The sequence below is a fragment of the Tachyglossus aculeatus genome (assembly GCF_015852505.1).
Source record: "Tachyglossus aculeatus isolate mTacAcu1 chromosome 12 unlocalized genomic scaffold, mTacAcu1.pri SUPER_6_unloc_2, whole genome shotgun sequence".
NCBI classification, from domain to species: Eukaryota; Metazoa; Chordata; class Mammalia; order Monotremata; family Tachyglossidae; genus Tachyglossus; species Tachyglossus aculeatus.
The window spans coordinates 7,105,705-7,118,008 of record NW_024044829.1 but is presented as its reverse complement, the minus strand read 5'-3'; the positions used below and the strand labels follow the sequence as shown (position 1 = coordinate 7,118,008).

The following is a 12,304-nucleotide window of genomic DNA, read 5'->3' as shown; positions in this document are numbered from 1 at the left end:
GGTATCCTGTTGAGGATACCATGGAGGCCATGCCCTTTTTGGGACTCGGTAGTGAGTACAGGAACTGACCATTATGACCTGGCACTAGAATCAGTGGGAAGGAAGAATTGGGCTTTGAGATATTGATGGCAACATCAGGAGATAGCTACAAATAACTAGAGGGAGCATAACCAGCAGGATCTAAAATATGGAAAACCCATTTTCAAGCAAATTTTGAAATAGAAGTTTGCAAGTAAAGTTTGATTCTTCCCCTCTTCCTTGAAAGAACATCTCAATTTTTTCCTTCTATCCCATTCTGTCTATTTAAGAGGTTTTAAGTTGGTTACCTCAGAGAATTGATTGTCCACTTCACAACCAGCAGACCTGGTATCTTGATGGCCAAAGTAAGGCCTCACGAAACACTGAAAAATCAGTGAGTTGAAAGGCTAGGTCTGGGGCATTTGGGGGGAGCTAAGAACAGCTGCAGCAAATCATTATGGCTCTAACCCTCCCAATCTATTTCCCAGACCAAATCATTCCCCCAAGGGAGGTGGTGAGACTTAAAAGCATCTCAACATCTCTGAGTCCAGGTTTAGGGGCAGGAGAGGTGTTCTCCCTTACTCCCTCTTGACAGCTATCGAAAGTGGAGAAGACATGTCTTCCATGACTGGATTCTTGTATTACCCATTCTCTGTACAAATCAATTAATCAGTCAAACCACTGTATTTATTGAGTGCTTACTTTGGGCAGAGCACTGTTCTAAGAATTTGGGAGAGTGTAATACAAGAGAATTAGTAGGCACATTCCCTGTCCATAATGAGCTTAGATGGGGGGATGGACATTAATATGAGCATGAAACTTGGTAGAGAAGGGTGACAGTGTGCTTGTCGGGATGAATTATCTAGTTATTTCAGTATCCGGCATCCTCTTGATCAACAGTGGGGAAATTCCTCCTCAAAAAATCAACAGAAAATTTATTTTAACAAATTCCTCTATATACCAATAAATTAATTTGGTTCTGAGACATTTATGGATGATAACCGGTCACTTTCCTGCACCATACCTCTACCATGAATCTTTTCACTTCTGAGTTTCTCAGAATGTAGATTTAGGGGTTTAGCATGGAGTTGATAATAGAATAAAATACTGCTGTCACATCACTGATAGGTCGGGTGGATGTAGATCACATAAACACAAGGATAATATGTACAAAAAATAAGATAAAAACAGTGATGTGGGTAGCACAAGTGGAGAGAGCTTTGCATCTCCCCTCAGAGCTGAGAGATTTCAGGGAAGCTAAATGACAACATAGGAGACAAGGAGTGTTGCAAAGATTAAGATTCACTTGTAGTGACAACTAAAAGGCCCAACATTTGGGTAAGCCCCAAGTGTGACAAGGGACTATGTCCGAACCGATTTGCTTCTATCCAACCCAGCACTTAGTACAGTGTCTGGCACAGAGTAAGAGCTTAACAAATACCATAATTATTAGTAGTAGTATTATTATCATCCATCCAGATGGTCTGTCGGTTACCTGTCTTTCCTGGTCCAGCCTGCAGATGGAGGCTCCTCATTGCTAGGAATTTCTAGACTGAGAGGGAAGACTTGGGTGACTTCCCAGGAGCAGCTGTCAATCACCTTGGATGGCCCTGCCATTCCAAATGGCGGAGATGGGAAGGGTCTCTATTCTATTAAAAGCTCTCAAGGGAAGTGTGCCAGTCAATGAACCCCTTTTGTGAACTTCAGTGTTGAATGAACTGCTGGGAGGTGTTTTGTCCACAGTAATAATTCACCTTGCTGGTTTTCTCATCCCCAAGAGTCTCTTCAGAGTCTGAACTCCAGTTAGGCTCACACGGAAGGTGATAAATTCATTGGGGGACTGCAGAAATCCTCTCTGAATTCACATAATAGACATAGCATCAGGGATAGTCCATTCAAATGATGCAACCTTGTAGGTTGTTATTGTTTAAAACATATCCACTGGGTGCTGAGCCCTCTCACTGCCCCCCACAACGGGGGCTAATAGAGTCTACATAATAACTGGTGCCACTTTCAAGGATGTAATCAAGAACCTGTTACAAGACGAAGCTCTTAATGAAAAGAACCAATTAGTGAAAGACACGTATTTTCCCAAAGAACTAGCCAAATTCACGGAAGGCTTGACTACTGCTTTTGGCATAAAGACCCTACCAGAAAGGGAGGTAAGAAATTCTACAGAGACTCAGAGCCCTAGGTATGACAATAGGTCCCCACATTCCTGGAGAGGTGACTTTAAATATTTCTCTGAAACACAAAGAAAAATCTGAGTAAGAGAAATTTGAGGGTGGGGCTGCAGGGAGAGCTATTAACTCCAATTCTTTCCTTTTTTGTGGTTATAGATTTGAAAAGGGGAAGTTCAGAATGTCCTCCCTGGTCTATTCATTGTCCTGTCTCCTTAACAAGCAAAGAGGTTGGGTGAACAGGATGTGAATTTCTACCACCAAATGCATTTCCCTGAAAAGAATTATTAAAATGAATTGCTGACTGTGGCTAGACAATCTGAATTTTCTGTTTTAAAGGCCTATTTTGTCTTTGATCTGTAAAGGACTTTCTCATGTGAAGAGGTAAGCGGAGAGAGAGGATAGAGCCCCAATTCTTCAGACCTTTTCAGCATCAACAAATCTAACTAATGTAGGTTTTCCAGCCTTCCTGATTTTTACTTTGCATTCCCATTCAAAAAAGCACACTTTCATCGTTGCTCTTTAATATTTTTGGTGATGTCTACAAATAGATTCCAAGTATCTTTCTAGTTCTATACTTACATTCACTTGACATTGTCTTGAAATGATTCTTTAATAAACATATTGCAACTGGGAACCGTGTGGCCAAGTGGAGAGAGTATGGGATTGAGAGTCAAAGGACCTGAGTTCTAACCTAACTCTGCCACTTCCCTTCTGTGTGACCTTGGGCAAGTCACTTCACTTCTCTGTACCTCAGTTTTCTCATCTGTAAAATGGTAATTCTCTTCTTGTTATCCCTTGCCCTTAGACTGAGACATTCAGCATGTACTTCATCTCTTCCACTCTGGTATTTCACCATTGTTTATCTGCATAACCTAGCCTAAACTATAAATCCCATGGCAGGATTTTGTAGATAATTGTTTTGTTTTGATCATCAGGAGTTCAGAAGTGTGGATGCATTTCCTAATTTGTTGTACATAGTCTTTAAACCGCTCCCATTTTCATCAACCAAGGTCATGGGTTCTAATCCCAGCGCTGCCACTTGTCTGCTCTGTGACCTTGGGTAAGTCACTTTACTTCTCTGGGCCTCAGCTCATTTGTAAAATGAGTATTGAGACTTTGAGGCTCATGTAAGATAGGGACTGTGTCCAATCTGATTTGCTTGTATCCACCCCAGCACTTAGTGTATTGCCTGGCACAGAGTAAGTGCTGAACAAATACTATTATTATTATCATTATTATTATTATTATTATTATTAATCTTGGTGGTGTCTCTTTGCTACGTATACAATCTTGATAGCTTCCTAAATCCACTCTCATCAACTCACTGTCCATTTTGAGGCCTATCTGAGTTTCCTTGTTCTAACAGGGCTGCTGTGCATTTGTCACCAAGGACCTAGGAAGCAGCATAGCCTTGTGGATAGAGCTCGGGCTGGGAATCAGAAGGACCGGGGTGCTAATCCTACCTGTGCTACTTGTCTGCTGTGGGACCTTGGGTAAGGCAATTAACTTCTCTGTGCCCGAGTTACCTCACCAGTGAAATGAGTATTAAGACTAAAAGCCCCATGTGGGACAGGGCCTGAGTCCAGCCTGATTAACTTGTATCTACCCCAGCATTTAGTATAGTGCTGGCACATCGTAAGTACTTAACAAATACCTTTATAAAAGGACTATCAATCAATCAATTTTATTTATTGAGCATTTAGTGTGCAAAGCACTATACTAACCACTTGGGAGAGTGCAGTATAACAATACATGGACACATTTTCTGCTCACAACCACTATTCAGGTCTTTTCTCAGAGCTTGATAGTTTTTGAAAATTTGGATACCACCTTCCAATGTTTTGTTTGTACCAATGCCCACGCATTACAAATTATAAAAAAGACGTTAAGCTTGGCCCTACTACCAGTAGAAGTTGGATAGGTAGCAATTATCACTCCTATCAATGGGAAGAAATTCTGCTAGTTTACACTAAATTCGGAGTTTATTGTGTGTTTTATGTTCCTATGTGAGATTTCTGGGTTACCTACAATCTGCTTCCTCGGCAGAACATCTTTTCTTCTTTCTCTGGAAAATAAATGAGCACTGATCCCATAAGGAGGAAGAAACCTAAAGCTGACATAAGAGGAGAAATAATCTCAGAAGAGCATCAGGGGAATAAAAAAGGTTTTAGGTTTCTTGTCTGCTAAACATTTGGTTTATCATCCTCTGCCCAGAACGATGTTAGAAGGTTCTGAGTCAACAGCCTAATGCACTTTTATCTTAGGGAGAATGTGAATGTGATTATCAGTTGGCATTTATGAGACTGGAATAGTAAGAGTTACTGAGCTTCTTGTCTATTGAAAAGGACATGGAAATCAAGCAGAGTATGGGCCAGGGATGACTGCACGGAAAAGGCTTTGAAGATATTGACTATGTTTCCAACTGTACCACTGACTATTTAGGATACCTCTGGTTAAGTTCATTCATTCATTCAGTTGTATTTTTTGAGTGCTTACTGTGTAAAGAGCACTGTACTAAGCACTTGGGAGAGTTCAATGTAACAATAAGTAGACATTCCCTGCCCACAGTAAGCTTACAGTCTAGATGGGGAGATAGATATTAATGTAAATAAATAAATTACAGAAATGCACATAAGTGCTGTCGGGATGTGGGTGGGGATATGAATAAAGGAAGCAAGTCAGGATGATGCAGAAGGGAGTGGGAGAAAAGAAAAGGGGGACTTAATCAGGGAAGGCCCCTTAAAGGAGATGTACCTTCAATGAGTCTTTGAAGTGGGGGAGAGTAATTGTCCTTGAGAACTGAGGAGGTAAATTAACATAATCTGCTTCAATTCCCACTGTGTGAATTGAGTACAGTAAATACTTTCCCATCCTGCCCTGGGGTTTGGAGAAAATTGGCAAGATGATATAGATGTAGTACTTTGAGTTCTGTTACTTGATTGTTTCAAAGCAAAACTAATGAGGATCATCATTTTCTATACAGAATCTGCAGCTCTCACCTGTGCCCTCATCTACTATCCTGAGTTGATGGGTAATAAAAACAATGTGACAGAATTTATTCTATTGGGACTAACACCAAATCCAAGGATGCAGAAGGTCATCTTTGTTGTCTTTGTAATCATCTACATCATCACCATGGTGGGAAATCTGATCACTGTGATAACCATAACCACCAGTAAGACTCTGGACTCCCCCATGTATTTCTTTCTGGTGTATTTGTCGTTTATTGATGCCTGCTATTCTTCAATCACCACACCTAAACTGATCATCGACTCTCTCTGTGAGGAAAAAATCATCTATTTCAAAGGCTGTATGACTCAGATCTTTGGAGTGCATTTTTTTGGCGGGGCTGAAATTATTCTCCTCACGGTGATGGCCTATGACCGTTACGTGGCAATATGTAAGCCGCTGCATTACACGACCATCATGAACCAGAGTGTGTGTGGTGTGCTGGTGGGCGTCATCTGGACAGGAGGCCTGGTGCACGCGACCATCCAGATTCTCTTCATGGTCGATTTACCCTTCTGTGGCCCCAACATCATCGATCACTTCCTGTGTGATTTGAACCCTTTGCTGAACCTTGCCTGCATGGACACCCACACCCTCGGCCTCTTTGTAGCCGCCAACAGTGGGTTTCTATGTCTATTGAATTTTGTCATGTTGATGATTTCCTATGTCATGATCCTGCGCTCCCTGAAAACACACAGTAAAGAAGGTAGGCGCAAAGCGCTCTCAACCTGCGTCTCCCACATCATCGTCGTTATCCTGTTCTTTGTTCCTTGTATATTTATGTATATGCGGCCTGCCTCCACCTTCCCCATGGATAAAGCTATTGCAGTATTTTACACTATGATAACCCCTATGCTAAACCCCCTCATCTACACCCTGAGAAATGTCCAGATGAAAAATGCCATCAGGAAACTATGGAGCAGAAAAGTGACTTCTGAAGATAAATAGGCAACACCCTGTGAAAATGGTGAAATTTGTCCAAGTGAAGGAAGTGACAAGCATGGATTTCAGGTAACATTTTTAGGAAAAATGTATAGGGCATTCAAAGCTCAGTGGAGCTCATTTCTTATATGTCTGTTGTATTTCCTAAGAGCTTGTTACAGTTTATTGCTATTTTGATTTCTATTTTGATGGTATCGATGCCTGTCTACTTGCTTTGTTTTTCTATCTCCCCCTTCTAGACTGTGAGCCCGTTCCTGGGCAGGGATTGTCTCTATCTGTTGACGAATCATACTTTCCAAGTGCTTATTACAGTGCTCTGCACACGGTAAGTGCTCAATAAATTTGATTGAGTGAATGAATATTGCATTCAGTAGGCGCTCAAGAAATACCACTACATGAACTACTAAAGAGTTTCTTAGCTGTAGAGGTATTCATCCTCACTTCAGCTTATTTAGCAACCTTTACAGGTTAAGAGGCTGATTTTTCTCCTGCTACAGCTGCTTTCATTTATCTTTTTATCCTTCTCTCATCTCAAATGAGGAGAAATGAGAGTAGCCTGCTCAATAGTGCAGTCAGACCTGTTCTAGTTTAAAGAATAAAATAAATGTTTCTTTAGCAACAGAGTGTTGTCTTTTTCCTATAGCTCCATTGAATATCACATTGTACCAGACATATCATAGTCATTAACAGTAGAATGTGGTGTTCCCTAATTTGATTCCTGCGAAGCAGAAAATAGAAGATGGTAACTCCTTGTGAATTTCAAAACAAACCAATGCTAACTTTTTCTCCAATAAACAATAGGGAGAGGGACAATATTGGGAAAAATGATCTGTGATAACATTCCAAATCCATATTATGATGCTTAGCTATGAAGGCAGTCAAAGTGTCCTTTCATTCATTGATTCTGCACTAGATTTAGCAAATCAGAAAGCAAAAACAACTTGGAGGAGACCAGGATCAAATCAGAGGTATTGGGACTGCTTGGTAAACTATTCCAGCCCAAAGAAAGCTGCTTAAATATGTCAGTGTCCCATGTGAAGAATCAATGTTTGCATACGTCTGCATCTGCTCCTGAAAATGAGAGTTGTTACGGACCAGTCTGGATCCACTGTGAGAAGCAACACGACTCTCTGGAAAGAATGCAGTCCTGGGAATCAGAGGAACCGAGTTCTTATCACAGCTCCTCGCTCTTATCTTCTGTGGGACCTTGGGCAAATCACTTCCCTCATCTGTAAAATGGGGATTAAGGCTTTAGGCCCCATTAGGGACAGGGACTGTATCCAACTTGATTATGTTGTATCCATCTCACCACTTACTACAGTACCTGGAACATAGTAAGCACTTAACAAATACCATTTACAAAAAAAAGAGAGAAAAGGAAAAGACAGAGGTGCTTATTGTTCCGAGGGAAGATCAGGGAATGGGACAAATCTGTCAGTGTTTACCTTTTTCTCAGTGACACAAGAGACCTGATAGAGAATGTATTGGTTACAAGTGCCTTCACAGACAAAGACCCAAGAAGTTATTAAGCATTCGATTAATCAGGCCTAGAAGCAGTTCAGAGGGACATTGTGGCTCTATCTGGGGGTGATGACCTGGGCATTGAGGCTTCCCATCATACTTTTAGACTGTGAGCCCACTGTTGGGTAGGGACTGTCTCTATATGTTGCCAATTTGTACTTCCCAAGCGCTTAGTACAGTGCTCTGCACATAGTAAGCACTCAGTAAATACGATTGATGATGATACTTCATAGTATTGCTCAAAAATGAAGAATGCCTCTCCTGGTGCAACGCCTCATCCTAGATGACAGTAGTCTACGTAAGTGCGAGTCGGGTGAGAATTAATTACCCCAACCAACACCGTGAAACTCTGGGAAGAACTAATGGCCTAGCTCTTTGTAGACTTGGAATGGCTCAGAAACAGCATGGCCTAGTACACTGAGCAAAGGCTTAGGCGTCAGAGGATCTGGGTTCTAATTTCAGTTCTGCCATTTCTCCCCTGTGGGACCCTGGGCAAGTCACTGCTCTGTGCCACAGTTACCTCATTGATTAAATGGGCATTAAGACCGTGAGTTCCTTGTGGGATGTAACCTGATTAGCTTGTATCTTCCCCAGCACTTACTTAGCACAGTATCTTGGCACACAGTCAGCGCTTAGCAAATACCATTAAAAAATCCAATGGGAAGGAAGAGCCAGAGTCTTTGCCTGTAATTCCAGGGGAAACCCTTCCACTAGGAAGACAGTTCTGGGTCACTTGTAGGATGGAGGTGCAGTGGAACCCTGAATCCTGCTAGGTGATTCTGGGTGTGTGGATGGGTTGCTCGGCTGCCATCAAAATGGCCCTCCTCTTCGGAGGAGTCAGCTATTAGAGAAGAGACTTCCAAACTGTAAGCTCACTGTCAGCAGAGAATGTGTCTGTTTAATGTTACATTGCAATCTCTCAAGCTTTTATTACAGTGCTCTCCACATAGTAAGTACTCAATAAATACCATTGACTATGAAAGCATTCTCCCTAGGTAGAGAAGACTCCATCCTCTAATGTGTCTCTGTTGAATTCACTGTAGGCATGGCAGGCCTGGCATCATGAGGTACTCTATCCCTCTATCCAGACCCTATCCAGGTTAGGAACTGACCATCCCCAAGGTTTTCAAAGTGATGGGTAGTGGTTAGAAAGACTCAGGCCCAGTCAACACAAAAAATACACTAATTGTTTCAACTGAGGCTGTGACAAGAACAGAAGCACAACCCTGGAAATAGGTTTGCAAGTCCCATCTTGGGGAATTTTTGGATAATCTGGGTGGCAGAGGCACTTGTGTGAAAGTGTTGGTCTGCTCTATCTCTAGCCCTTCCTTCAGAACAGATTCAACTCTTCCTTCTCTCCTCTTTCTCACATCTCTCATTCCCCCACAAACTAAAGGCAGCATCTTAAAATGAATGGTAAAGGTTTGGTTTGAGTAAAAAGAATAGTCTCGTCTCCTACCCTCTTTCTCACAGTTCCCTCTTTTTCCACGGTTCACCTCCAGAGAAAAGCACATGATGAGGTGCTGAAACAAGAACAGGGACAGGAAGGGGAAGAAAGGTCAAGAGACTTGCTGTTTCAAACTGTAAGCTCATTGTCGGCAGGGACCCTGGCTACCGACTCTTTTATATTGTACTCTCACAAAAGCTTAGTACAGTGCTCTCACACAGTAAGCACTTAATAAATAATACTGTTTGACTGCAGGAAAGGTGAGAGGAGAGGATGGTTGGGGTCCTGGAGCTGGAGGGAAGGGAGGAAAGAGATGGGGGGGGGAGAGAAGAGAACTTAGGGATGAGCAGCCCAAGGAGATAGAGATAGATGGGAGCAGGGGTGAAAATGAAAAAACCCACCTGGCATTTAATATTGTCGCATGTCTGAGAGACATAAACAGAAAGTGGTTACTGAAGACCTCCATATTTGTGACCCCTGGGGTCAGGAAAACCCTGCTTCCCTTTCAGATATGGAGGGGGTCAGTAAAAGTCCTTAGGCATAGGCCCAGAGGTGGACTCTCAGATACTCAGGCAAAAGGGATTGCTCAAGGAAAATTAAGCCAAAAGTCCATTAATAGTTTCAGCTCAGACAACCCAGACACGGGGTCGACTGGAGGCCTGAGAGATTTATCAGGGCTCCCTAACCCAGCCCAGAATGATAGAGGTAGCCCTGTAGAGTTGGGCTGGTCACAAGGTGCCAGAAAAGGCTCTGGAAGGATTCACTGGAATGGGACAGGGGAGGCGGCAGCATCAGGATATTCTATTCTAGCAGGTTGGTGGTGACGGTGGAAACCTGTGACAAGTGACTTTCAGTGTGGGGAAGGAAAGGGAGAAGAAGAGAGCCTCAAAAGAATCCTCTAACCTCGGGCACCAGAATTAGAGCTAGATACTCCATTCTCTAACTCCTCATTTTTAGTTTCCCAGACCCTCCCACAGTCCCCCTATGACCTGTCTTGCACATGGACTCTTGCATCACTCACAGGTGCAAACTTACCTATTGCCCATAGAATTGATCAGGGGGAGTAGGGAAGCTCTGTGCCCTAACACAAAGAGCACAGGCCTTGGAGTCAGAGGACCCGGGTTCTAATCTTGACTCTGCCAATTGCTTGCTCTGTGACCTTGGGCAAGTCACTTGACTTCCCTGTACCTCAGTTTCCTCAACTGTAAAATGGGGATTCAATACTTGTTCTCCCTCCTACTTAGACTGTGAGCTCCATGCGAGACAGGGACTGTGTCTGACCTAATTGGCTTGTACTTACCCCAGCACTTAGAAAACTGTTTGACACATACTAAGCCCTTAACGAATGCCACAAAAAAGTTAGAGAGGCGGTCTACAGAAGCTGTCCCCTGGAGCTTGGATGCCCCAACTTCGAACTCATCATCTTCCAAGGACATGCTCCAGTAGTGCTGGATGTGGAGACCTGGCCAGGCCTAGAACAGCTTCACAGTGGCTGATCCAGTCAAAATCTTGTGGAGGTTTTAAAAGATCCAAGGCTATAGGGGGCATCCATCCACCCTGATTAAAGCCCCTATGACCTTAATGACCAACAGACTGCAGGTGTGGTGGAGGCCCCAGCTTGCACTTTTAAGGTAGGAGGCTTGTGCCCAGCTCCTAGTCGGAGCCATGTGGAACACTGGCTGAAGTTGTCAGGCAGGCTGGGGGGGCTAGTTGAATGGAATGTGTGTAGAATGAGTGGTGGCCAGGGAGAGATACTGACTTCCCTTCTAGGTCCTCCTCCCTCAGGTGTAGGATGAGGTCACAATTCTGGGCATGGGCGTTTGGCTGTATTGTGCATCAGACCCAGCAGGCACTCAACAAATACTACTAATACTGCTACTGCGTACAATTACTACTACTAATTGTGGTATTTGTTAAGGGGTTACTATATGTAAAACACTGTTTTACACATTTATTATTATTATTAAGTGCCATCGAGTAATTTTTGTGACTCCATGGATATACTTTCTCCAGAATGCCCTGTCCTCTGCCATAATCCCCAACCTTCCTAATGGTTCTTCTGTTATCGTAGTTATGATCTCTATCCATCTAGCTGCTGGTCTGTCTCTTCCACGTTTTCCCTCGACTTTTGGTAGTACTAGTGTCTTCTCCAGAGAATTAGTCCTCCTGATTATATGTCCAAAATATGCAAATCTAAATCAAGTCATTTGGCCTTCCAAATACCACTTTGGTTCAATTTGCTCCAAAATCCATTTGTTTGGTTTTTGGGCAGTCCATGGCACTCACAAAAGCATTCCCCAACACCAAATTTCAAAAGAATTGATGTTTTCTTTCTACCCTGTTTTTTTTACTGTCCATCTTTCACATCCATACATTGTCCTGGAAACACAATAGAGTTGACTATTTGCATTTTTGTGACAATTGTTACATCAGCACATTTCATGACTTTTTCCAGGCTCTTCCTAGATAGTAACTATGTAAAACAATGATTGACACAAAGCACTGGAATAGATACAAGTTAATCAGTTCAGACGCAGTTCGTGTCCCACGTGGAGCTAACGGTCTTTAGCTGCTACAAGGGCAGAAGGGGTCTGAGAAGACAGTGAACAGAACAGGTAGAACAAAATTATCTTCTTAAATGACAGAGGGATAGTGGGACAAAGAACAGAGGGAGAGAGAGAGGCAGCAAGGGACTGGGTCATAGTGGTGGCTTGAGACAGTTGAATCTGAGAAGAGCTAGGCCTTGTAGACTCAGGGAGAGCTTTATGAGAAGCCCGTGTGAGAAGATGAAGATTTTATAGAGAAGACCGAATGACAGTGTAGCCATCCAGACTGAAAATATGAAGGGGGCAGGGGGAGACTGATGACCTTTTACTCCACTTCAGAAGACTGCAAGCTCATTGTAGGTATGAGATAGTCTACATCAATGTTATTGTAATGTATTGCATATTTTATTTAATTGTATTCATTCATTCATTCATTCATATTTATTGAGTGCTTACTGTGTGCCGAGCACTGTACTAAGCGCTTGGTATGTACAAGTCTACAACATATAGAGATGGTCTGTACCCAGCAACTGACCCAGAGTCTAGAAGTGGGAGACAGATAACGAAACAAAACATGTAGACAGGTGTCAAAATCGTCAGAACAAATAGAATTAAAGCTATATGCACATCATTAACGA

The 12,304-nt window shown here is 42.7% G+C and overlaps 1 protein-coding gene across 1 annotated transcript; it reads left to right on the top strand.

Moving 5' to 3' along the window:
• Window positions 1-5,216: 5,216 nt before the first annotated feature.
• Window positions 5,217-6,158, top strand: LOC119921257 (olfactory receptor 4C46-like). The gene has a single exon (XM_038741579.1). It carries the CDS (start codon window positions 5,229-5,231, stop codon window positions 6,156-6,158), a length of 930 nt encoding a protein of 309 aa, XP_038597507.1. The 5' UTR covers window positions 5,217-5,228.
• Window positions 6,159-12,304: the final 6,146 nt, after the last annotated feature.

Coding starts and splice junctions, on each gene's coding strand:
- LOC119921257 (XM_038741579.1), top strand. CDS start 5,229: ATGGGTAATAAAAACAATGTGACAGAATTTATTCTATTGGGACTAACA.